The sequence below is a fragment of the Camelus bactrianus genome, chromosome 4, assembly GCF_048773025.1.
Source record: "Camelus bactrianus isolate YW-2024 breed Bactrian camel chromosome 4, ASM4877302v1, whole genome shotgun sequence".
NCBI lineage: Eukaryota > Metazoa > Chordata > Mammalia > Artiodactyla > Camelidae > Camelus > Camelus bactrianus.
In genome coordinates, this window is record NC_133542.1 from 73,745,940 (window position 1) to 73,772,434 (window position 26,495).

A 26,495-nucleotide genomic window follows, 5' to 3' on the forward strand; every position below is an offset into this window, starting at 1 on the left:
TCCTGGCTGGGTACTCCCTCGCAGCTCCCCTCCAGGCAGTGACTCAGGTCGGGAACCCTCCCACCTTCTGACCCTGCCACCGCTGGGCGCTGCTTCCCACGGGCCCTCAGCGAAGGGAGAGAGAGCACAGGGAACGCAGGCCGTCTTTTAGCTGCCTTTGCTGCCCACATTCCACAGCCCCACTTAGAGGCAGGGGACCCAGCAAATACAGTTGTGCTGGGTGTTCACGAAGAGGAAGTAGGCTGGGTGAGCATACTATAAGTAGCTGTGGGAAAAAAAAAAAAGAGCGAGAGAGCAAATCATGTGGCTTTCTGGAGGAAGGATATTTGGGCAGAGAACATCCTAGAGGCCAGGAGATGGGAATGTCTGGTGCCTTCTGAATGGAAAGGACTGGACACTGGAGTCTCTTTCCACTTCCGGCCTGGTGCCTCCTCCCCCGCCATGTTTAGGATGGTGTCCTCCCAGAGGAAGGTGACAGCAAGCCCCAGGCTGGGGTGATGGGTGAGGACAACCCCTGTCCTGAGTGCAGGGCCCCCAGCAGCCTGGGGGAGGGACCCTGCTTCTCCTTGGAGTCCCTGAATTTGCACATTCCTGCCTGGGAGGGATGGGCAATCTGCTGAGGCACACGGCTCCCACATCCACCCCATCTTTGTGCCCCACCTCCGCTTCCCACGGCAGAGTGGGGTTCGGGTGGCTCGGCAGTCACTGAGGCTGGGAGCTGCGGGGGAAGGCGTCACCCCTGGGAGGCTCTCCCGAATTCCCCTAGCGACCTCACGCAGGCTTGTTGAAGCGTTACGGACTCCGTCCACAGCTGCCCATCTGACGGCGGGATGCGGCCTGACGGCCCTCCCGGGACGAGGTGAGCAGATCACCCCTGGCTGAGGCTCCTTCTCACAGCACTACTGCCCGGGCCCGGGCTGCGCCGTAGGAACAAGTCTGTCATGGCCACCGCTTTCTTTTACTACTCTGCGCTGTAGCGGGATCTGCTTCATTTTGACACTGCTGGTCAAATGTTATCCTGAGAAGAGTTCTGGGGAAGCGGAAAACGCGCTGACTGAGGGAGTCTGGTTCTGGTCCTCACGCTGGGGGAGTGAGGGCGGGTCTCCAGGCCTTGGATGGCCTGGCGGTCAAATGCACAGGCTGATCTAGAAAGTAGCTAAGGTCCACGCTGAGAGGGAGAAAGAGAGGGGGGCAAACAGTAAGTTCATTCCAGCAGAACAACACTCAATCTAAAACCCAGCAGGTTAGACTCAACACCGAAAGCACAAACCATAAACAAAAAAATCTGATAAATTGGACCTCATCAAAACCAAATATATCTGCTTTGCAAAAGACCCCATTAAGAGGATGAAAAGACAAGCTACAGTTGAGAGAAAATACGTGCAGATCGCATGCCTGCCAAGGATTCGTATGTAGAACATATAAGGAACTCGCAAAGCTCAGCATTTAAAAACAATCCAATTAGAAAATGGGCAAAAGACATGCACAGACATTTCGCCCAAGACAATACACAGCCGGTAAAACGCACGTGAAGACACTTGACATCACAGCTGCTGGAGAAATGCAGATAGAACCACGATGAGGTCCCACTCCGCGCCCATCAGAATGGTCAAAATAAGAAACAGTGACAACGCCGGGAAAGATGTGGAGACGCTCGATTCCTTACACATTGCTGGAGTGAGTGGAAGATGAGATAATTTGGCATTTCCTTTTAAAACTAAAAATGGACTAACTATATGACCCAGCAACTATGCTCAGAGGCACGTACGTTGCATAGAAATGAAAACTTATTCTCATGCAGAAACTTGTACACGGGTGTTCACAGCAGCTTTATCGGTTAACAGTCACAAACTAGAAACCACCAAACGTTCTCCAGTGGATACACGGTTAAACAAGGTGTGGGAACTACTGGAATATTACTCGGCAACTTAAAGGAATGGATTACCGAGACACACCACAATTTGGAGGAGCCTCAAGGAAATTATTCTGGGTGAAAAAAGCCAACCTCAAAAGGATACTGACAGCATGGTTCCCTGTACATAATATTCATGAGATCAAATGATCCTGAGATGGAGAACAGATTAGTGGTCGCCAGGGCTTAGGGACAGGGATGGAGGCGGTGTCCTGAGGAAGAGGCAGCATGAGGGGGTTTTGCAGGGGGAGTAGAGAGATACCTTGTTCTGGTGGTGGTTCCACAAAGCCACGCACATGGTAAAACTGCACAGGGCCAGCGACACGCAGACACAGTCACGCAGACACACCAGTGAGTGCGTGGATAACCTCATGAAATCCAGTAAGCTCTGTGCATCATACCAGCATCAGCTTCTCGGTCTGAATGTTGTACTCCAGCCGTGCAGGGTGCTAACACCGGGGGAGGCCTGGGAAGGGCATGTGGGACCTGCTGATACACGCACGCTGTTGCAACTTCCTGTGAGTCTATAATTACTTCCAAATAAAAACCTAAAAGCCCAGGAGAGATTATGTTACCGCCATCATACAGGGGACGGCCACCGTAACACAGGACCCCAGGGCGGCCGCTCTCTGCACGCTCCTGACGCGGGAGGGCGTGTCGTGTGGTGGAAGCCGCTCCCTTCCTTTCCAGAGTGAGGCTCTCCGCTGGACCCGCAGCGGCCCAGTTAGAGACTGCAGTTCCCAGCAGCCCTTGCAGCCAGGTCTGCCACAGGACTGAGCTCTTGCTAACGAAGTTCGAGTGAACTGACGTGTACCAGGGCTGTGTCTGATCCTACAACACCCGTGCCTCTTCCCAGTTCTGTAAACTCGGCAGGTGCCTGGGACTCAGCTTCCACCATGTGGAGCACATCGCAGGTCACGTGGCGGCGCCAGAGGGCAGAGGAACAGGATCCCTGAGGGACCCCGTGGAGCAGAGCAGCCCTTGGATCTGAAGCGGAAGAGAGGTAAGTGTCTCTGTTCTTTAAGCCACCGTTTTGGGGCTGTTGGAGCAACTCCGCCTTTACTAAGTGGAAAAAAAGCAGGCACACAGCATGATCTTATTCTTTTACCAAAAAACGTGTCCGCACCAACACGTCCCAGCGAGAGGCCCGGAAAGGGATTCCCCGAAGTGCTCTGGCAGTTGTCTCCTGCCGGTGGGAATCAGGGACACTGTTTTCTTTCCTTTGCTTGCCCACATTCCCTAATTTTCTACAAAAGGAACACGTGTATTCCATTTGGAATGGGGAGAGCAAGCCCGGGACGGGGAGAGGAGTTAGACCAGAGTAACGCAGTAAGTTACGGCCCAGCCCACCCGCGGCGGACGGGGGCTGGCAAAGCCTGCTGGCGGCCTGCCTGGCTCTCGGGCACGGCCCCCTGCTGCCCTCCCGCCTCCCCGCATGGCCCCTCTGCTCCCCTCCCTTCCCGTTCCTTCTTGCCCAGGGGGCTGCTTCACTCTTGTCTCTACCAAGCTTGGGAACCACGCTGCACACGAAGCCTGCTGCCAGCAGGACTGGCCTTCTCAGCACCAAACCACCGCTCACACTGTCCCCGAGGACAGCCAATCTCTGGCTGAAATCTCAAACTCAATTAGCACCGAGACGGGCTGAAGCTGTGCCTTACTAACTAATCATCTCAAAGCTGCCAAGACTACGCTCTACCTGGGATGTGCCTGTGAACTTTAAGGTTTATCTCTTCAAGTGCTAATAATAGGGAGCAGCCAACTTGCAATTTAAAAATGCAACTTGAGAGTGATCTTTTGAGATTCCTTTCTACTGATTTAAGGAGCTGGAGCAGGGAGAAGGGGGGAAGGACGGTGGAGACTGGGGAGAGAAGCCCGCCTGTCCTAGACAGTGAAGCCTAATTATTCCCCGAGCAGAAGAGCTGGAGGACAGGCCTGTCCATCGCCCAGGCTCATCTCCCGAGCGTATCACGTGGCCTTGAACGAGCGCTGTCTGCGTCGGACCAGCCCGGCTGGCTGCATCCTCAGGGAGCAGGTGGAGCGAAGCGGCCCCTCCTTCCGGCCAGAGGTGTCTTCGGCATGCCAGTGGGGATGCGGCCCCTGGGAGGCACAGGCAAGCCAGGTGGGTCATCACGTTTTGTCCTCTATCTGCAGACGTGATGGCCCAACCCTGCCTCCCGTCAAACTGGCGGAGGGTCCAGATCTTGCGAGAATACTGGTGGCTGAAGCTGCTGTTCCTTCTCCTCCCAGCTCGGGTGACCTTAAAAGACTCTCGATTTAGCATCAGGCCCACACTCTGCCACTCTAAATGCGATGGGGAGCTGGCGCATTAACACTGAAAGATCACCATTTTGTGCCTGCAGCCTTCCGTCAGGGGTGTGAAGTATAAAAACACTGCTCGATACCAAAAGGCCAACTCCCGGTTTAGCGCAGGGAAAAAAATCTGGACAACCTTTCACGGCCCCCTCATCCCATTCTGCCTGCTCCTGTCTGGTGCCCTGCTGATTAACAGTCACCTGGCCGGCAGGAAGGACGGGGTGGACGCACCGCTGCTGATCCTGGCAGAGAAGCGTCCGCAAGACAGAGATTTCCAAGTTTGGGCCAAGAGCGTTTCTCGGGCAACCCTGGACACAACACGCCTGGCAGAGCTGGGACTGTCAGTCCCTTTGCTTCTGGGGAGGAGGCTTTGCTGCTGAGCAGCCACAGAGCTGGAGGGCGGGGCAGTCTTCTCCCCGAGGGGCACTGTGGTGTGAGCCCTCCAGCCGCACCAGCCCACCTGGGAGTAAATCGGACAACACTTGGAGAGTGCCCGGCACAGAGTGGATGCTGAGCTGCGCGGGGAGTCATTGAGTCACAGAAAGCACCTCGTAGTTCCGGCCTAGTGATCACCCGGGGACAGTCTCCGTAACGTTCGGCCGGCACACCTGTGGATGGCTCCGTTCCTTTCCGTGAAGGGCACCAAAGGATGGTCCCCGACCTGGTGCTCACAGCAGCAGCGGGGCCCAGCTTCTCACAATGCACGTCTTGGAATGGATCCCAATCCATCTCCAGTCTCTATTTTTACCCACTTCAGGTCAATATGTTCTCTGTATTTTAATGGCTGGCACACCGGCTGCTCTCTGTTTGTCTTTTAAGCACCAAGGATCCTGCGATCGGGCAAACCAGCCCCTCTCACCTTCCCAGAGCTCAGCACCCTGCCGTTCCGCTTTCTCCCCTCAGGACCGAAGAAGGAGAAGGTCAGAGGTGGGGATGCCCCAAAGGTTGACAGTCCAACCCTTGTATTTCTTCTCCTCTTTTAATTAGGGACAGTCAAACGAATAGAAAAACAGAACAGCACGCGTCACCCACATATCCAACGCCCAGCCTCAGTAATGATCTACTCACGGCCAATCTTGTTGCGTCCAAAGCCTCAGCCCCCTTCGACTCCCCTGCCTCACTGTCACTGGACAATCAGCTGTGCGTCTCACAGAAGAGGGGATGGGCCCGTGCACGCAGAGGAGGAGCCACCCGTCTGACTCCTCCACCTGGAGCAGGAGGCCAGAGCTCAAGCCCCCGCCCCCAACCCCGGCGGGTCGACCCCCTCCATGCCTTGTGGCTGCTGCCACACTCTACCTGTACTATTATTTACTTACTCTTTTTCTTTAATGGTCTCACTTTTTCATCCAAGGACGTTCATTTAAAATAGAAACTTTTGATCACTCCTGTAAATGGGGAATGCGCACTCTTTGCCACAGATGGTAGGTATCACTAAAGATGACACAGAGATGATGTCATTCACTCTGAGTAGGAACCACTACCTGCCCGAGGCTCTGAACTCAGGGTCTGCCCTCTCTCCACTGAAAACGGAGCTCAGCGGGGCGAAGAAGGACCCTTGGTACCAACCGGGACTCAGATTTGCTGCAGCTGGGAGGACTCAAGCTGCTAAGAACCCGAAGAGCTGTCTCACAGTGTGGTTTACTGTTACCATAATTTCATTCACCGTCAGGGGGCTGGTTTTTGCACACATGAACGTCTCTGCTGTGCACGGGCAGTCAAGTGGCAGTCAGGATGTACCTGTCGCCTGCACGTGCTCCAAGTCGCTCACAGCAGTCGTGCTGTCATCACTTCGCATGAGCTGTGTGTACCTGTAAGCCCTGCCTAGGGTCAGTCTACTCGCCGTTCACTGTCTTCAAAAAGATGGGCAGCAACGCAACAAAATGTTATCACACACCCACTATCCTCTATTCTGGATTTTCTTGCAACAAACAAGTGTCTCACAAGACCAAAGAAAGGAAGATACCTGCACGTCAGTGAAGCTGTGTTATGATCTGTTACTGGGAGCCCCGGAAAGGGATCGCCTGTCACATGTTAGCCAGTATGACTCGAGGCAGGAGAAACAGCCAACCCCCTTGGAAGAGATGAAAGGAATTTCAAAGCAATGAAAGGCTGGTGTGACCGATTCATGTGTCACACAGGATGATCATTAAAGCCTGCGCCACAGTTTAATTGGCAGCGTGTTTCTCTTTCTTAGTGGTTCATAAAATAATGGTGCATCTTACAAGTGATGGCAACTCAAATGTGATAAGCCCCGAATCAGCTGCGGTATGGAGACGTTCCTGCCCTACGTCCTGCCGCCCCAAACGGCACTGAGAGCACGGCCGCCTCCTCGACAGGGCTGAGGTTCTCGCCTGCAGGGCTTGTTAGTAACCAGGTTGCTGGACCCCACTTCCCAGAGCATCTGATTCAGTTGGTCCAAGGTGGGGCGTGAGGATCTGTGTTTCTGATAAGCTCCCATGACGCCACAGCTACAGGACCACACCTGGAGTGGCCCTGTCCATCACTTCCCATCACCAAATCGCCTTCATCTTCTGGCTTCTTTCAGCCCGGTAGGGTTCGGTGTGGAGGGTCTGTGTAGGACCAGAACCCAGGTAGGAGCCACCATTCTTTGGGACTTCTCAGAAGGCAGTGTCTCTCTGGCATCATTCATTATAAAGAGAACATTAGTTGTAGTGGAGGCTGGGTCTAGGAAGCTCTGGGGACTCTCCCATCCTTCACAAGACCTTCAGCAGGTCAATGCTTCTCCCTACGAACAGGTTGTGGCTTCAAACTGGGGGTCAAGGCCCCGAATCAGCTCAGCAGTCTGGGCTGGAACCTGTTCATTTTAACATTTATGGCAAAACACGGGACACGCAAGCCAGGCACACCCAGCTCACACGTGTCCCGGCTGGTCACTTGGGCAGGTTCCTTTCCCTTCTGCATGTGCGTGAGTTCCTGGTTTAGTAAAATGAAACATCTGTGTACTTTTTCCCTCAAAAAGAACAATTTTCAAAGCCACCAAAACATCTTTGAAATGGAAGATTTGCCAACACTGCCCTCTCTCCTGCAAGAAGCAGGGAAATGAGTCCTCAAAAAGCACCATTTCAAATACAGACATCACTAAGTCTGCCTTCCTCGAAAGGCCCAGATCTGCTCACATGTTCACAGAGCTGCACGTCAAAGGTGCTTCAAGAAACAGAAGACAAAGCCTTGTCCTGGGTACAAAAGGTTTATTGCTTATAAAAATAAGTTACAAAACAAAACACAAGCCCGCATGACACAAGGGCTCATTCAAACCATGAAACAACTTAGAACACGGACAGACCCAGGAGTCAGCTCACCGCCTCGCTAACATGCAGGGGAGAACACGCTGTGTCACTGATACTGAGTCCTCGCAAGGCCTTCTCTGCCTTCCGTTCTCCAGCTAAAGCATCTAATTAGTTCCATCAGCAGAGACGGGGTCTGCTCTTCAAGTTCGGCCTCAATGTGCAGCATGCTGTTTTGCAGGAGGGAGGGAGTGACACCGGGGCTGTGAAGACACGTCTGAGCCATCGGCATCACTTAGGGCTTGTCCGGGACAGTGCCGGACGGGGGTCTGTGGGCGGGGGTCACTGCCGGCAGGTATCGTGGAAAGCTTCGAGGGTTCGGAAGTCCCTCCACGTGGGGGGAAGGCCATCTTGGAGAAACTTCCCGCAGCGCTGGCAAGGGGCCTGGAACAGCTTTATGTAACTTCTTAACCAGGTCTAAAAAGAGAAGTGAGGAGAGAAATGAAAGAAACAGGATCCGGGGGCTTCCAATGTCATCCTTCCCGTCAGGCCTAATGATCTTGAGGGCAGAGAACTTAAGTTGGCTGTGACCCCAGGAGGGACCCTGTGATTTTACAAAACGCTGCACGCAGAATCCGCAAGGTCACAACACTGCTGATTTTCAGTTCTGGTGCACCCCGGGCCCCTCCCAACGAAGGGAGCTTTAAAATAGAAACCCCTCCTCTCAGAGGCAGGACACGCTCCCGGAGGAGTGGCCGTGAGCTAGGCGCAGCCTCGGGGCTCTGGGGCTGCAAGTAACACTTCACCCCCAAGTTCCGCGTCTCCTGGGTGTTAGCACTGATCCTCTCCCAGGTCACCACCCGGAGGTGGGCGTGGACGCGTGCGGAGGGGGCTGCGCGTGGGTGGCGATTTCAGAATTCTCTCCTAAGGTCAACGTGCCTTTCTTCTAATCTGATTTCAGAGGTCACCACTCACTGTCACAACGTGGCCCAGTGCACCTGGGGGGAGGGTGGGGCCGACCTGGTGCCACCAAATAACATAATAAACAGCAAGTACAGCCTTGAGTGGTTCAGAGTGCAGAGTTCCCTCGGGCATCATACATAAGGATGAGACTCACATAACTCAATTCTCAAACTCAAGGAGAGCGTGAGCTCGCCGACCCAAACCCATGGTAATAGGCAGCGAGTTAAGCAAGTTCTCACTGTGATGGGGGCACGTGAATCTCGTCATTCAATGTCCTCCTAAATTACGCCGGTCAGAGAAAATCGTTCTTTGAAGAGGTCGGCAAGTTTACTGCTACAAATCCTATCTTCATCCGCGCTGTCTTCCTGGAGGCCGACAGTGACCCCCGATCCTGTCCCCCTGCTGAAGGCTGGTGTTGGAAGTTTTGGCAATAAACAGGAGGAGGTCAGTGGATCCTCCAGTTAAACTATTTTTACTTCTTGATCTCAGGGTCAGTTACCAAAAGGAAACTGGGCATCACAACCTGTTAGGTTTAAAAGCAAGTCTTTCTATCGACATGAAAGGGAAATGCTTGCTGAAGACAGTCGCCTGACACGGTCTCTCGACACAGGAGAGGACCGCTGCGTGGACGGCTGCGCTGAGCACCTGGGTCTGCTTCGGCGGCCTCCCCAGTGTGGGACTGATCAATGAGCTGGGCTGTATTTTCTGAGAAATAAACTGCAGGCTCCTAGAAGCTTAATTGTGGCAGCAAATGGGAGGAGACGGAGTGGAGGAGTGATCTGCCTCCCATCTGCCAGCACTGATCGGACTTGCGGACGGCTCTGTCTCCTGAGTGCCTTCTCTAACGGCAGCCTTCCTAGCGTGAGTTTAAAAGGGGGGTTTAACAGCAGTGAACAACGGAGACGACTGGTGTGAGCCCAAAGCCAGGTCAGTGTGGTGCCCAAACAGCTGGCCAGTTCTGTCGGGACGTGGTGGACACAGATGTTGGCCCTGCTCAGGCCAACCTGTGGTCACATGATAAATTTGGGCGGCCGCATGCTAATGAAGTGGCTCGGGGGAGGTGGGGGGCGGAGGAGGGTTCCTGACCTGTAGGACTGATTTCCACAAGGTAAGTATTCCGGTTCGATGTCAAGCTACCAGTGGCTGAACAACCAGCTCGAGAAATCCTGGACATTTAACAAGAGCTGGCAGCAGCCGACTCCAGCAAACCAGAGACCACAGGAATGGCTGATTCTGGGTCAGTCTCCTTCCTGAGCTCTGACACTGCCAGGCCAAGGCGTAGGTGTCTTGGAGGAACGACAGGATTCATCTTAGTCACTGCACCTGCCCAGTGCCAAGCGCAGGGCCTGGAGCTCAATGAACACCCAGTGACTAAATCAAGGGTGGGGACTGTGTTGGACGATCACTTCTGAAACCACCCACGTTTGCTCAGCACGGGCAGGAAACACCAGCTAATTAAGAGGGAACTGGTTTCTCCTAGACCCGTCCCCAGTTTAAAAGACGAATCATTTCCAAACTGGGCTGCCTCCTGCCGCGAGGCCCCGGCGAGATGAAGGCGAGCCGGCCGCCTTGTGAGCTGTCTGTCCTCACCCGAAGGGCCGAGGACCAAGGGGGAGACTTGGCTCCCAAAGCCACTTACCATGAAGGACCGGACCACGACATCAGGCATCTGGGGCAGCTGATAGTGGAGGAGGGCGGTGGTGGCATGGTCTGTCACCTGGAACCAAGGACAATGACTGGGGTTAGAGCCACTGGGAGCCAGCACAGAGAGGACAAGACGAAGGTGCTCCTTTTATGTGACATCTCATGGAGGAAAGGACAGCTGATAAAACCTGAAGGTCGAAAATTAATTAGCGAAGTTGGGGGCAGGGGAGGGGAAAGAGGTGTGCTGCAGGCAGGTCACAGGTATTCAGGCCTGGAGGCAAGTGGAGTGAGGAACTTTCCAGCAACCCCAGGCAGGTGCAGCACCTGAGAGAGCAGAGAGTGTGAGCAGTGGAGAGGTAAAGAGGGGGCGCACCATAGAGCCGCATCTCTGCAAGAAACACATGAATGCAGAGGCTTACTGCCAACTGTCCACGTTCGACATCTTTACCTGGGAGTGCTTTTCCAGCCCGTGTAATTGGTCTTTCTGCTCCCTTTAATTCCCATTCTGTCTCATAATTTGTAGCTGCATAGCTTGTGATGGGGGCTGACCATTTCTGATGATCCCTCCCTTAGGTCTCAGGTTCCTACCGTCACCTTTCTGAAAAGCTGTGCCACTCCCAGTGTGGCCCTCTGACCAGCCCCCTAAGAGCCCAGGTCTCTTTTCAGTGCCTAGTGGGCTACACCCACTGTCCCCTAGCTCCTTCAACAGGGCCAAGGGCACGACTGCTTTAAGTACTAGCAGTATCTGGTGACCAGAGGGAAGGGGCACTGGGTTTAGGCCCTGGCACTGTCTGCTGGCTTCACCTCTCTGGGTCTCAGTGTCTCTCCGGAAAAGTAAAGGGCTGGACTGAGATCCCCTGTAGTTTTGAAATTCGATGACACCATTGATGGTTGATGTCTGCCATCCATCAGCAAATTAATAGATTCTACCTAATGTGATAGTTGTGTTCAAACTCATGGTTTTATTTGGCTGTCTTCATTAGGGACTCCTGCCATTACAAATGTTGTGGTTAAAAAACAAAATGAAACAACCCCACATAAAAATGATCAACTCTGAGAACAAGACTAAGCATGGTCTGCTTGTGTTGACCTGTCAGTTTTTCCCGCCCCGACCAGGACACTGTGACGGGCTGACAGACAGACCTCAGCAGCAAAACGACCAGGTGGAAATCAGCAGGGCGGGTCCGGGCCTCGCTTGGGGAGTTGCAAATGATCCAGAAGCTAGCCCAGCTGCGTCCACACCCAAGGCCAGAGAGGCCACACCCCCAAGAGTGAGGCCGCGGGCTCCCTGGCTTACAGAACCCCCTCTCAGCTGCGGCTCCCCCCCCACCCTGGGAAATGGTCATGGATGTGAAGTGCTTCTCCTCCACCAGGCCGGGGTCTGCCCGCCCCCTCTCTTCCACTCTCCCTGGCCCTCGGACTCGCCCGCTCTCCCTCTGGGCTCCCATGGCCTGCCCGGGCTGGTGGGCCCCACTAGAAGGTCAGGTCTGTGTAGGCAGGGATCACACTCATCTGGTTCATGCTGTGTCCCCAAGGCCTAGAATACCACCTGGCACCTAGCAGGGTCTCAGTACATATTTGCTGAATCAAGAAATAAACTGAAAAGGGCCCACTCATCAAAGGCCACGCACCAGAAACACCTGTACTGGCTTCCTTGCAAATACAGTTCATGTACCCAACAGTGTTGAGAAATTCTTACCCAAGTGACTTTCAAGATTAACTTATTCCTCCAAGTGCAAAGACTGTTTTTATTTTAAGCATTTCTGACAGACAGCTTTCTAAAATGAGCAATGCCTTTAAAAAAAACCAAAAAAAAAAAAAAAAAAAAAGCCGGTAGTAATGATAACTTGGCAAAATGGCAGGTGGTGACCGGCAGGGCGAAATTAATGGCTACAAAACCCAGCCAAGCAAGTGGGGCCCCAGCGATACCTGAGCTTAGAGCCTGGCTCTCACCCTTCCAGATGCCTTGCTAAAACCCCATGCAAGTGGCATTTATGGGCTGGTAAGACACTCCTTACAATCACATTTCCCAAAGAAACAAAGTTTCTGCAGAACTCTCCTGCCCTTACCACTTACTGCACAAAGCCTCTCACAAAGCCCCGCCCTCACCGAGCCCCGTGGAGCAGGCAGGCAGGCTGGCTTTGCTGCCCCCGGTTCCGGTTCCGGGTGTGCTTCTTTCCCAAGAGGCAGAAGGTCCATCTCCTGTCCCTGGGTGGGTCTAGATCTGGCCATTGGGCACTCTGAGCACCTGGCCTGGGGCCCAATTCCCCAAGCAGACTGGTCACCCAGAGGCCACATTCATGGCTGGGATGCTTTGTCTTGACAGCACATTTTCTTTTTACAATTTTTAGCACATATTTAAAGTTCTGAAAACGTCCCCTAACTTGGATCCCCAGCCTCTCTCGACACATCGGAAGATCTGGGGGCAGTAATAGTGCACCTGCCTCATGGGTTGTAGTGAAGATTACATGAGTCCAACCACGTGATGTGCTCGGCTCCTAATTATCGCTGGGACCGTGACCTGGCCCTGCCCCCACATATCCAAGTGGCCGCCGTCAGCAGGAGCCAAGGAGGGGTGGTGCCTCTGGGCAGGGCACGCATCTGCCGTTTGCCTGGCGTCCTGTCTGGCACCCAAGCCCGCTTCACTCATGCTATCTGCCTGGCCCCGTGGCTTCTGGAATTTAGGGCCTTTACCCAAACACTGCCAAGAATCTCTGCTCCCCATCCTCCTGCTTGCTGGGTGCCTGGCAAACCTGTGCCCACCTCCCACCTCCCTCCCTTGGCTGACCTCTGAACTTGACCTCTTCGGGCTGAGTTTTGGTATCTGCAAGGTGTCAAGCCAGGGAAGGCATCATGCTAATTTCAGGGATGCTCTTCCACACCTGCTCCTCCTCTGTGTTCTCAGTAACGACACCGCCCTCCACCCAGCGGCCTCAGTCGGAAATCCGGGCTTTTCCTGCCACTCACACTCAGGCAGTCTCTTGCATTACAGATCACTCATCTCGAATCCCTCTGCTCCTCCCCACTCCACTGTCTGAACTCCAGCCTCCTGTCGCGATGAGCAGAAGAGCCCCACCTCGTTCCCTCCCTCTGTGGCTCCCGGAGGGGACATTCTGCACTGAGGGGGTGAGGTCTGTGGCTCTGGAGGTTTATGTTCTGGCTCCACCTCATCCAGCAGCACCACCTTGGGCAAGTTCCTTCATCTTTTTTAGCTGCAGTTTGCCCATCTGGAAAATGGGGATAATAGCAAATAGTCCCCATCACATGGGATAACTGTGAAGATTAAATAAAATAACGTGTGCATGTTGTTCAAGACGTATTAGCGGTTAGTATTACAAAGCTAGAAATCTAACTTAATGTCACTCCCCCGCTGAAAACCTGTTCAGAGCATGTGAATGCACTTAGGACAGAATTCAGGTGTTAACCTGGCATTCGAGGTCCTGCCTCCTCTCCTCTCCTGCCTTCCGAGATGTCTCAGACCCTAATGCTCTGGCTCCTCCTCCTCCAATGCTCCCTCCCCTCCCCACCTTCTCCTCCTGGGCTCCTCTTCCTCTTTCTGGGACTGGTTTAGATCCGTGTGCTCGGGAAAGCCTCCCAGAACCCCGACTGGGTCATGTCTCCTGGCTCAGATCTTTCCTTTCACAGCATTCCTCACGACTGAGCTTGTATAATTATTTCTCTGCCATTTTTGTTAGTGTCACTCTCCCTAACTTGACTGTGAACTCAGAGCTGGAGACCATGTCTGCCTAGTGCCTGACACAGAGGTTCTCCAGATGTGTGTGCTGACTGAACAGATGATCCCTTCTGCCACTCAGACATCCAGGGAGACTGGCTCACGTGAGGTCTGGGGGCAGAAGCAAGGGCCTGACGGGTGGAGAGAGGGAGACAGGAGCTAAGGACTATGCACCCTGCTGGGAATCTTGACTCTCCATCTGCTGGGAGTTGCCTGGGTTCACTGTCGGGTCCTCCCTTCCTTCCTGGAGCACAGGTACTTTCCAGGCTCCCTCATGGCTGGGCCACGGGCTCAGTTCCGGCCAAGGCAGCAGGAAGTGGAAGTGGCGGGTGTTACTTCCGCCGGAGACAGTGCAGAGCAGCGTGGGCTCTCTTCGCTCTCCTTCCCCAGCGGTGTTGAGAGCCACGCTCCGATGGTAGATTCGCAAGACGGGGGAGCCTCTGTGAAGTCGGGTCCCAGGGTGACTGTGGAGCTCAGCCCTCCAACATCTCAGGGTGGGTGTGCAGTGTGAGCAAGAAATAAACTTTTGTTGTTTTCAACAGCAAAAATGATGAAGTTTGTTACAGCAGCCTTCTCTCTCCCCTTCAGACTGAAATACTGTATCCTCCTTGGGTATTTATTTCCCACCTATAAGATGAGCCATGGTGTCTGCCAGTTGGGCCCACTGTAGACCTAGAATCAGAATCTCCGGGGTGGGGCCCAGAGACCAAGCCAGCCTCCCTAGCTACGCTGGGGATGCCAACGTGCAGAGGCTGCATACAGATCCCCTGGCGGTCCTGCCACCTGGCAGCTGCGGATTAAGCAGGTAGGTGTGGGGTGGGGCTGAGACCAGGCACTTCCCACCGACTCCCAGGCCTACCCCTGCTGCAGCTGAGGGACCAGGCTGCTCGGGTGGCAGAATGTTCTGGGCATGACAGGAAAAAGGCCTTTAAAACAAAGGCCTGCAAACCCGAAGCAGAACTTGTTTTTTTATGAATCAAGATGAACAGTACTACCCAGATTTCATGATGGGGCTGTGGAAAGAGGGGGTGGGGCAGTGGTGGTGAAATATTTTCATAGTGAAATGTTTCCAGTGGGGGGGGGATCGGTGGGGTTCCCCTTACTTCTGAAAGGTGCTTTCTCAGGGCCACGGATGCTTTTATTAACCTGATAATTACCTTCACGAGAGCTTATGATGTGTGTGCTCTGCTCATTCCACCCCCAAGGTGACTAAGGAAGCTGTCTCCTTCTGTCCATTTGGAGACTCAAAGAGGTTGGGAAGGTGCCCAAGGCCACAGAGCTGACGGTGAGGGGCGGCGGGTGCGTGAGCCCGGACGCTGCCAGGCCCAAGCCTGTGCCTCCTCTCCTAGGACAGCGCTGGCCAGCTCTCCCAGTTTGCCGATAAAGGCACCTGTCTGTCCCAGGTGCCTGGCGTCACCTGCCTACCACCTCCCAGCCTGGTCAAGTCCACCCAAAGCCAGAGCCCCGATGCCAGACGCAGGTTAAATCTGTGAACGTGGCTGCTGGGTAACAGGCTTCCCAAGAGCACAACAGACTGAATTTACAAGAAATGTCCTCCTCCAGATGCGGCTGAAGTGGCGCCCCAGAGCTCCGTTTTGGATCCAGGCAGGGCACATAATCAGTTCTCCCTTTACTGGGTCGGAAATATGGTCAAATTCAGCCTTTTTCAAAAGGTCCAGTATAAACTATCCTCTTAATTGCCAAACGGTGGCAGCTTTTTCTAGCGCTGACACGATCATTTAATTTCTTCAGTTTTCCATCACCAATTACAGAAATATTTTAACACAAGGAAACAAAGCTGACTGATTTGCTATGTTTTTCCTCCCCTCCTCCCAAACTCCTCCCCTGGTTTTCAGGTTCCCATGGCTGAACTCCAAAGCAGCAGGTAGGACTTGGTTGTCAGATGTGGGGGAAATTCACCTACAATGATCTTCCTTTTTGTCAAAGTATTCTACCTTCAGTATTTTTTTGTTTCACACTTTCAACAACAAAGTTGTTTTTTCGCTCAGCATCCAAGACGTGAAAAAAAAAAAAAAAAGGCCTGAGGCAACAACAACAAAAATGGCTATTAACTAATTTAAATGGGCTCTGGGCGTCCCAGCCTGGTGTGGGTCCCATTGTGATGGACAGCTAATGAGATTCCCCTGGGAGATGAAAGCTCGGTCTGGCAGCAGCGGAGGCCAGGAAGGGCACTAATGCTCCTGCGAAAGGGAGGCCATTCACCCCACCAGTGAGTGCTGCTCTGAAAAGAGCTCAGAAAAGATAAAAGCCGATGGCGAGCCTGAGGTAAGGGAGGGAGGAGAAGACATGGAAGTAACAATAAACCAGGGAGACAGGGGACCCAGCCAAGAGGAGTGGAGGGGGAAGTGACTGCGATGAAACCAGCAAGGGCGGGAACAGGACAGCCGGGTCCCAGAAAGACAGGAAAAAAGAGGAGTGTGCAGACACCGGGGACTCTGCCAAGAGCTGCCCCGTCTGACCTCAAGCCAAATAAAAACTGCAGATGCTGGCCTAGTTTGGGGTGCATTCCCATCTCCAGGCTGGGCTGCAGGTGATTTATTTCTTTAGAGTAGGGTGACATGTCTATTGACCGTCAACACCCCCACTCTGCTTTATCAACCTTACCTTCAGTTTTCTCCTCCACCAAGCGGGGCTCACCGGAAGTCCCCCACCCCCAGCTCAAAGAGGCAGAGGAGGTCTTCCTGCGCCCAAACTGACGGGGAACCAGGCTCAGAAAGGGAGAAAGGAATCTTTCAAAAGACCTTGAAACAGCTGCCAGTCAACACCCTGGGGAAGGAGCTGCCAGTCAAAACAAGTCTCCCAAAGCTCCTCCACCATGCTGTGCGCAAAGCGCTCCGGCGCCTTCACTCCCAGGACCTGAGAGCCGGAGGGTCCTTCGGAGATGACGAGTTATTTTTGCTAAACCCAAAGTGGAACTGCCAGCAACAAGGGCAGCGATCCAAGCCGATGTCTGCTGAGCACCGGCCCCGAGCAGGGGCTGGTCTATACCGTGCAGCCGGTGAGGAGCCCGGGCTCTGGGGCCAGACTGCAGGGGTTTGGATCTTGTCTGTCACTACAAGCTGGGCGACCCTGGACACAGATCACACGTGTCAACGCAGGGAAAGCGCTTGAACGGTGCCTGACAAGCAGCAAGTGCCCACCTAACGTGAGGCATCATCTCTTCTTCTCGCTTAATCCCCACAACCTCGTGATGGCGCCACTGATGGAGGACAATTTCCACTTCCACGTGTGGAAGCGAGGTCACAGGGCGGTTAAGTGACCTGCCCAAGCCAGGCAGCTGCTGAGAGCAGAGCAGGGCCCTGGGCCTCGGGGTTCTCTGCGCCAGGCCTTCGAGTGGACAGAGGCTGGGGGGGAAGTGGGAAGGTGGCACCTGAGGCCATCTCCTCCCTAGAAGGGAAGGGACCCAAGACACTTAGGGTGGAGGCAGCACTCCGCCCCACGTCTGTTTACTTGCACCCCCGCCCTGCCTCCCTCTGCCTCACACAGCTCTCCTGCCTCCGCACTGGAAGCTTCTGCCTGTCTTGCTCACCACCCACCCTGAACAAGGCCTGACACCACCATGGGTGGGCCCTCAAGAGGAGCTCAGGACTGAATGAGTCTCTCCGCCTTGTAGAACGAAGTGGGAAACGGCAAATGAAAGGCAGCAGCACTTAGGGAGGTGTGCACACAGATTAATCAAAGGCCATGAGCAGTAGAATCTAAAAGGGCGGGGGCCGAAAAGGGGGAAAGCCCACTGTTGCCATGGTGACTCTGGCATCCAGAACACACTCTTCTTCCCACCTGCGCTTCTCCCTCCCCAGCTGAGGGGGCAAAAAGGACAGGTTCAGGTCCAGCAAGACCATTTTCTACTGATGATCAGTCCCCCAGAGCCAGGCTTTAAGGCGGCCAGGCAGACTTTGTTCTTTACCATAAGGGAGGGAGGGAGGACAGAGTGGTGACTCACAGAAAGGACCAGTGAGACACCAGGAGGGGACAAAAACTCTTCTAATATATTATCATTCCCCAGCAGTTTCCTCTTTTAAAAAGCAAGGATATGCTGTACTTCTTGGTGGCCCAGGGACTGTTCTTGGGTCCCTGAGCCCCTAAGGTAGTAGGTGTGGTCCCGACTCGGTGCGGGCTTCCGGGCTGGAGGGGAGAGCTTGCAGAGCAGCAGGGGGACGAGCACAGACCTGGGGGTGGGCTGCTGGGCACCAGGACCTGTGTTGCTAAGAAGCTCCCGAAGGAGACTTGGTGTCAGCAGTGTTAGGAACCACGGGTGAGCAGGCTGCTACAGGTCACTGCCCGCTTCCCACCACCAGGGGGCAGGACTGGGACCGCGCAGTCTGGGTAGGGGCTGAGCCTGAACACTGGCCCCAGCAGTTACGCGGTGCTTTTCCTAACATGATGGATTAATGGCCCCAAGTACATTATCCGCCAGCACACAGCCCACGAAGCCCAGGGCCTCCCCTGCTGAGCTCAGAGAGCTGGAGCTTCTGCCGATTAAAAGTATGTCCCACAAGATTAATAAACAGGAAAAGTTAAGTACCCAAGTGCTTAGAAGTTGCTTATTTAAGAGAAGCCTGGTAGATAGACCAAGATTGGGCTGTCCTCCACCCAGCACCTGCTGTCACACACTGTGAGCAGGAGCTTCTCTGGCCCGTGCTAACGTGAACAAAAGGCAGCGTGGTGGGAAAGGACACGGAGCTGTGGGGAGGCCAGGGTTCAGTCCCGGACTCTTCACTAATTATCCAGGTGACCTTGGCTGCATCACTCCCCCCACTGGCCCTCAGTAAAAGAGCATGAGGCTGGGATCCCTGGGCGCTTAGAGGTCTAGGCTTTCAGTGGACACCGCACAGGGCCTGACTGCACGCCCTGAGGGCACACCTGTGCTGAGCTCCACCCTCGGGCCAACCAGCTGTGACATTAAAGACCTTTGTTCTCTGAAAAAGGACAAGCTGATCCCAGCAGGCAGCAGAGGTGCCAGGGTGCCAGGTTCCTGCCCCGCTCCGCCTGCCGCTCTGATGTGATGGTACCCTCACACAGTCCTCAATTTCGGGGCCGGTTACAAAGAGCTCAGAACCACGGAGACCGTCAGCACAGCACTATTCTTGGGAACCTCTTTCCATCTCAACAGGTTTCAAAGAGACTCTGGAGCACAAAGTAGCAGGCAGCAAAGCCAAACATTTGCTACATAGTCGTACCCATGCTGGTCCTGCAAGTCAGAGAGATAAAAATAAACTTTCATTCGCTGGATATACTTTAATGCCACACAAGGAGATTGGCCCAAGAGTTTGGGTCTCCACTCAGGATTTTGCCAAAGACAGACCCACCTTTCACAAAAGACACTAGAAATCTCTTGCAAGGAGAAAATTCTTTGTGGGTCTAGGAGTCAAAGATGTGAACCTGGCTTTTTAAATGTTTCAAGAGACAGCAATGCTGCTCCAAGGATGAGCACTGTTTCAAGAATACTGAAAACAGTCCCAGAAGTACTCATTCCATGAAAAGAGAAACCATCATTATTTCAAAATTGAATGCTATGAAGCCAGTCCTGCAAGTGCTGGGGGTGGGGGTAATGGGGAAGCAGCAGAGACCAGCTTCTAAAACTGGGGTAAGAGTACAGGAGAGCGGAAGCACGGGGGTTCAGTTTTTATTACGCAGCCTGAGCCTCTCATCTGTGCCCTGGGTTTGTATGCCACGGGCCAGCAGACCCAGAGGCCCGAGGAGGAAGCATTGAAGTCCAGGGGGACTAGGGATTACTTAGACAAGATCAATACTTCCTTCTCTGCCTGATGAAGGAGCCATCTGCACGGGCTCTGAGGGGCTTATGACTGTCCACTGGAGCCTGGCAATGCTGCTCTGGGATGAGACCGGGGCAGAGCTGTCTGGGAGGGAACTGGAGAGGGGAAGACAGACACTGCCACTCCACCCTTTCTGAAATCCCCAGCCACAGCTTTGAGATCAGTCTCCATCTGAGGATGAGACCTTGCCTATAAAGTACAGAACACGGCCTGTGGCACAGACCGGGGCCTCCATAAAGGAGTTTTTGTTTGGTTTGAGAGGCTTCAAGCTGACCCTCTTGAAAGTCCCAGCCAAGATACCACTGATGCTCCAAAGGGAAGCCTCTCAAATCCCTGGGCCGTTGAGGGCAGACTGGTTGCAGACAGCCTCCAGAGGTGGATGTGCCTCCCCTAAGCCACTCTGCAGCCACCTGCGGGACCCTGCGGACACCATGGCATAGCATATGTGGTCCTTAATGACCTGGGTCCCACCCTCGTCTCCCTTGGTCCCCACGTCACACACCAGCAGTATCAGCTGCTTTAGCAATTCCTCCTCCCAGACTTGCTTCGCTGACTCTGCTCTGCACTCAAGCCTGGAAGGCCCTTCCCCTGGCCGAGCCCTTCTGCCACTTGGAGACTTGGGCCAGGGGCCTCCCCTCCCACCCTGGGCTCTCCTGCACCCCCAGCAGCACCCTGTGGGTGCCCCAGTCCTGCACTTGCCCGACCTGTGACCGGAGCCTCTGCCTCAGCCTGAGCTGTGCTCTGCACTGGCGCCACTCACCCGATAGGGCCCCAAGTGAAGGAGAGATGAAATACGTGAGGTGCTGTTGTTTTATTTTTGGCCAGCGGGGTTCGGGGAGCAGAGTGAAAGGAGGACCTCAGGGGTGGGAAAAACTGAGGTCACGGGGCGCTGCAGGGAGAGGGGCCTAGGTGAACAGGGAAACTCCAGTGAGGACGCGGGGAGCTCTCCAGGGTCCTGACCAGCTTTAAGCTTCTGCCAAAGGCCTTGGGCAGCGCCGAGAGGAGCCGCACACAAAAGGTCCTTCACATTTCCCAGGATTAAGGAATACAGGCTCTTCCTTTAGAGGAACAAAAAAAAGTTCAACGCTCTCCAGATGGTAAAACGCCAGATTCTGCTGCCGGCTGCCAGGAAAGCCCAGTCCCAAAGATACCTGACTTGTTCTGCACCCACTTGGGGTGATGTCATTTTCTGCAGGAACAGCCTTGCCGTTAGAGAAACACATCCAAAGACATCTGGGCTCCCAAGGAAATACAGACAATACCACCTACTTCCTCAGCAAACTTGAGGCAACTGCAGAAGAACAGAGACCGTGGTGCAGGGGGTGAGCCCTGCCTGAGAGGCGGCTGCTGTGGTGCTGGGTGCCTTCTGCACAGCGTCTGCTGGGTGGGGGGTATGGGGGGGTTGGGGTGGGACACATCCATCTCAGCTGCCTTCTGGGGCTCACCAGAGGTGCCACTAGCCTTCTCAGGACACAAGGGGCTGTTCCAGGTTCCTGAGACTGTCATTCTAGGTCAGCATGTCAGTGCTGCCCGAACAGCACCACTGGGGGCTTGTGATTCGGGTGACTGACTTTCGGACCAGGAGAGGAGAGAACGTGCCTGGAGAAAACCGAAGGCAGATGATGCTTTGGTGGGAGTGTGTGGATCTGTCACGGCAGCTGGTCTTTGGTTTACTTTACAAAACACACCCAACCTAAAATGGACCCCACACAGAGACGGCCGCGGAGTCGAGTTCCACGCCCCTCCCGGCAACGGCAGCTGACGTCTGCTGCACACGTGCGCTATGACCGCACCGCCGGGCTCTTCCCAGCACTCTCAGCACGCTGAATCCTCACGATAAGTACCCTATGGCGTAGGCTTTATTGTTACCCCCTTTTAATTGCTGGGGGACCTGAAGCCTGAAGAGAGGGGCTAAATCCCTGGCCTGAGGTTCCCAGCCAGCTAGTTCACGCACAGCAGTGCGGGGTGCAAACCCGGGCCTGATTTGAGCCTGTGCCTTACATCTGGGTCCACTGCGCAGAGGCCAGCAGGAGGGAGGAGGGCGGCCACTGCTGACGAGCGCCTGAGAAAAGCCGGTGAGTCACAGGCCAGAAGTCCGCCTCACAATTCACACCGACGGGCTCAGCTACCCTCACACCCATTCCTCTTATCTTCCCTGCTTTGCAGGTGAGGAAACAGAGGCAGGTGAGGCCGCACAGGGAGCAGTGGTGAGCTGGGGTCTGAACACGTGCAGCATGGTGCTCACCACGGTGCTGGATCGCCTCTCTCCCAGCGGTCACTGTGGGGAACGCGGTGGGAGGCGGACGGGGAGCGGGCTGGGACTCTCCGTGGGCGGGCGGGCGGGCTTGCTGCCGGGAACATGCCCCGCGGCGCCGGGGGGCCTGTGGGCTGGTGGGAAGGGGTGTGGGGAATGACAGGAGGCTGGGCTTCCCAGAAGCCGCTCTGGGTTCTGACCTGGGGTACACTGAGTCTCAGGCAACCCCTCAGGAAGAAGTCAGCTACGGAGATGAAACCGAGCCCTCTGGCCTCCTCTAATGGCAGAGAACCACAAACCACTTCCAGCGGGCGGGCCGGCTTTCCTGCTCCACAGTGACCGTAACACCGGGGGCTCGCGGGCACCCCGACTCTCGGTCACCACCACCCGCAGCGGCGGGGGAGAGAGCCTTGCAGAGGGAAGGTACTGGGGTCTCATGAGGGGGAAACAAAGGATCCAATCTCTCCTGGGTTTAGAAGCTTGGGAATATTTCAACACACCCCCTAAGAGAAGAGGTGGTGATAAACAGCTTTCCAGCTATAGAGTGTGTGTAATGATCCCGCCTTTCTCGGCTCCCAGGCCCCCCTGGGCTGACACACCATCACCACCCCTGTTTTCCTTCTGCCCACCCAGCCTGGTCAGTACAGCCCGGCTCTCGGCTCCGGAAAGGGCTGCCCTCTGGGATGGTTGTGGAATTGCCTGTCGCCTCTCCTGTCCTGAAGCTCGTTGACAGCCCAATACTTGGCTCATGCCGTGTTCCCCGGCACTGTCCTCCCTCATCCAGTCCACTGACAGGAATCTGTCTTCCTCCACTGGCCCTCGCACCAGTCAGTCATTCGCAGGCTTTACGCGACTGTGACTGCCAAGACACACCGGGGCGCCAGCGACAGGGTGCACAGAAACAGGACGCCAGTGCACCATGTTCTATTGACCAGAAGTTCTCCTTTTTGGAAAAAGAGCATTTAAAAGAAGAGGGGACCGTGAGAGCAGCACCAGGCTCTGGACAAAGCACAGGCCCCCTTGTGACATGAGAGAGAGCCCCTCCTGGGGGCTGAGGAATCCCGTCCCGGTGCGGGGGCCTCTGCCCACGTGGGCCTCCCCTGAGGGGGGCACCGGGCCAGGAGAGCACAGAGATTTGGCGTGAGGTCTTAGGCCTCTCTCCACAGCCCCAGCCTCTTCCAGGGCCCTACCTGTGGTGCTTGAAGAGGGCCTTCTGAAAGGAAACGGGAGTGGGCTGGCTGGGAGCGACGGCAGACATCACAGAGCACGAGACTGAACATAATGACTGTTTGTTGAGCCTCTCTGGTGACGTGCGATGTGGCGGCAGCCTACACGCACAGGGAAAAGGGACTCAGCCCCGTGCAAAACAGGCTAGCCCTGCCCTCAGGGAGCAGCCCCCCGTCGGGACAGTCCCCTCTCCTGGGGCGTGGAGTTAGCGCTGTGCTGGGCCTGGCGCTTACTGTTTGGGCAGGCACTCAGTCTATGCCAGGTACTCCGTGTTTCTAAAACTTCTCTTCTAGGGATGGCTCAGTCTCGCCCCTCGGTGGAGTCTGCCCCACATGGAGGCCAGTTTTTGTATCAAAGCACGAATGAGCAAGCGAACCAACGAATGAGTGCCTGAGCACAGGGATGAGGACGCAGTGGCAGCCTGCCCACAGCATCACCCACCGCCGGATAGGACGGCCCACCTGTCCGCAGCTAAGCTCTGCTGACGGCACGGGCCCGAGAGGGTTACTCTTCCCTCTGCTGCCTCTAGAATAACGACTGTGGACTGAGACATCTGCGGGCTATGACTTTTGTGCTTTGCCTCCAACTGAAAAAGCTGCGAGGCAGGCGCCAGTCCCTCTGACACTGTCTCTGGCTTCTCCACCTGCCTACCTGGGGCTGCACACACCCCACCTCTTTCTTTGGCCTCCCTGCCAAGACTGAACACAGTAAGGAGCTGCGTATTTGCTCCCACTCTTCCTAAGTTACTGGATGAAAATGCCCACTGTTTTGAAGTGAAGAGGTTAAAGATCAAAACAGTGACTGCCCCTGCAGAGTTTAAATGTCAGAAAAATCTGAACACGCTTGAAACCTTTCCTGGCTCTTTGTGATTCTGCCCTTTCAGACTGTCCCCCCCTATTTCCAAGTTCCATTCTCTGAATCTGTGCCGCTGGAGACTTGCTGGCTATAAAAAGCTCCTTCACCCCAGGACGGAGTGCAGAGAGCCCCCAGGGAACCCCAGTCAACGAGGGGAACCTGTCGGCAGTCGCGGACCCGCCGCCAGCTGCCCCCAGCCCTCCACCGCTGCCCACACCCGGGAAAGGGGTCTAATGAGGAAGAGGGAAAGGGCTTGCTGACAGTCCCTGCTGCAGACAAAAGGCAGGTCCCACTTAGCTTCACAAGGTCGGATTTGCCACAGGACCTCGTGGGAGCATCTTTAACCCAGGGAGGCAGGCACAGCCCGAGGAGAATTTGACGGTGTGTGCTTCCATCCTCTTAGCTCCAGAAGCTATTTTCCGAAAATAAAAAGGCGAGTGTAAGCTTGGCTTGGCTCTGGAGGCAATGCCCTTTTCTGCTCTCGGCTTTGTCACATTGAGAGGAAAGACCTGGGAGGGCTTCCCGCCTTCCCAGCAGGCCTCTCTGTGCGGTGGCCACTGCTACTACTTGTGGTCACTGCAACCACATGAGCACCAAAGAAAGGCAGTCCTGGGGTTCTCCACCAGGGCAATGCAGGGAGGACTCCTCCAATGATACGAGCAGAGCTGATGCTGGTGGCTCCGAGTTCCCATCTCAGACGTGGGGTGCAGCTACTGCATCCACCAACATGGTTAGGACATGTGGGGTCTGTTTTCTGCCTGAGAAATGCCCTCTGACTGGTGACAAAGGAGCTTCCTTGCCCGTGTCCTGTTCCAGTCACTTTCACTCCTGTTTCAGGTGGAGCCTTTGCAGGTAAGGCTGATAACCAAGCCTTGCCCACCAGTCTCCATGCATGGGCGTACGCAGGCAGATGACGGGCAGAAGGGAGTGTTCACCACTGTGCTGTCAAGTGGTGTCTTTCTGGGAAACGCTACCAGCAGCATCAATCAGGACATCCAAAATTTAAGTCAGTGGACAGGAAGAAAATAGACTTCCAAGAAAAAGCTGATCCTAAAAAGCAGACTTTAGAAATGGTGCCACCTCATCTGTCCTTCTGGCACTTTGAGTTTGGAATGTTGAGCATCAGCCCGTCACCTGGACCAGGACTTCAGAATCGGCAATGAACGGTGGTCCCAGCCTTGCTTTCAGGGCACGGTCTGGCTATGGAATAGGAAGGCCGGCCCTCTGAGCACCAACATGGCCCGAGACGAACACAATGAAATAAGCACAGTGCAGTCGCCCCCCAGCCCCATCCCGTCACGATTCCTCGTCACACACTCTGCATCCTCTCCACCAACGTCTTGCACAAGAACAAAATCCCAACCCTTCCCACGTAACGATGATTAGTTGAAAGCTGTACTGATAAAGGACTAAACTTAATTCTGTACTACATTATTTTCCCAAATAGCCTTCATTTGACAGCAAATAGACAATGTTTTGGTAGAGAACGGAGAAGATGCTGTAGCCCACTATTTCTCACCTGCCCCTGAAAAAGGAAAAGAACCTCAACGTTAGCTGCCTTTCCTTTGAATCAGAACGCTCTACCACCTGTCTCCAAGTTGCGGTCCTCTAACCTAGTACAGTCAGTATCAGAGGTCAAGTCCATATAGTTAAAAATAGGTGAAGGGAGGGATGATAAAGGCATCTTAGAAAAAGCTCTGCACAGGGGCAGACAACATGCCATTCACCAGTGGAGATAAAAATTCCCCTCTCTACAAATTCATCTATTTTTACCGCTTCAAACACATTACATAAACTATAACGAGGGAACCGGTGAGTGCTCCCGAATCTCCCCAACTAGTTAATATCAAATTTTAAACACTGCTGCTGCGCGTGTTTGTAGTTTTAAACAAATATAAAGAGTGCTGTGGCAGGCTACTTTTTAGGGACGTAGAATAAAAATACAGCACTGACTCTCCAAATCTATGTTTCACCCATTTTACAACTGCCTATTAAACTTTCTGCCTGCATTCAAAAATACTTAATACTACACAGAACATTAAAAAATATATCTGCAAAGGCAAGCCTGTGCAAGCCCCTCCCTAGACATACGCGGTATCTGAATGGAAACTGGCCACTGTTAAAATCCCAGAGTGTGGGTCTGTGATGCTCACGGCCCCCTTTTGTGAAGCCAGAAAGTAACTTGTTCCAGGACCACAGAGGACACCAAGATAAACCCCAAAACTGTCTTAACATTCCTGACTATGAAAGCGGCACAAGATACAGTTAATGCACAGTGTTCCTTCTCAGAATGTTTTTCGGCCGGCTGCTGGGGAAAAAGGGACAAGAGCGTTTGGCCTGGACAAAGTTAGCAATTAAAGCTGAGCTTTGTGTGTGCTGAGCAAGTAAATGCCTTGGGTACGGTCACTTGCACAAGAAAGCCCAGACTGCGATGCGGTTGTCTGCGCTCAGGGTTGTCTGCACTCACGGTTGTCTGCACTCACGTCCTCACGTGACTGCGTACTTCCTTCCCAGAGGCTCTGACCCAGAGGGGAGGCTGTTTTCTCCTTTC

The 26,495-nt window shown here is 54.3% G+C and overlaps 1 protein-coding gene across 1 annotated transcript in view; it reads right to left on the reverse strand.

Annotated features, from left to right (window-relative positions):
- Positions 1-7,414: 7,414 nt before the first annotated feature.
- The window catches only part of MED27 (mediator complex subunit 27), a 186,712-nt gene continuing 167,631 nt past the window's right edge, over positions 7,415-26,495 (reverse strand). The window contains exons 7-8 of the mRNA XM_010955894.3: positions 10,073-10,150; positions 7,415-7,947 (exon numbers count right to left, since the gene is read on the reverse strand). Coding sequence (XP_010954196.1) covers positions 7,813-7,947; positions 10,073-10,150 — 213 coding nt within the window. The 3' untranslated portion in view covers positions 7,415-7,812. The remainder of the gene's footprint in view (positions 7,948-10,072; positions 10,151-26,495) is intronic.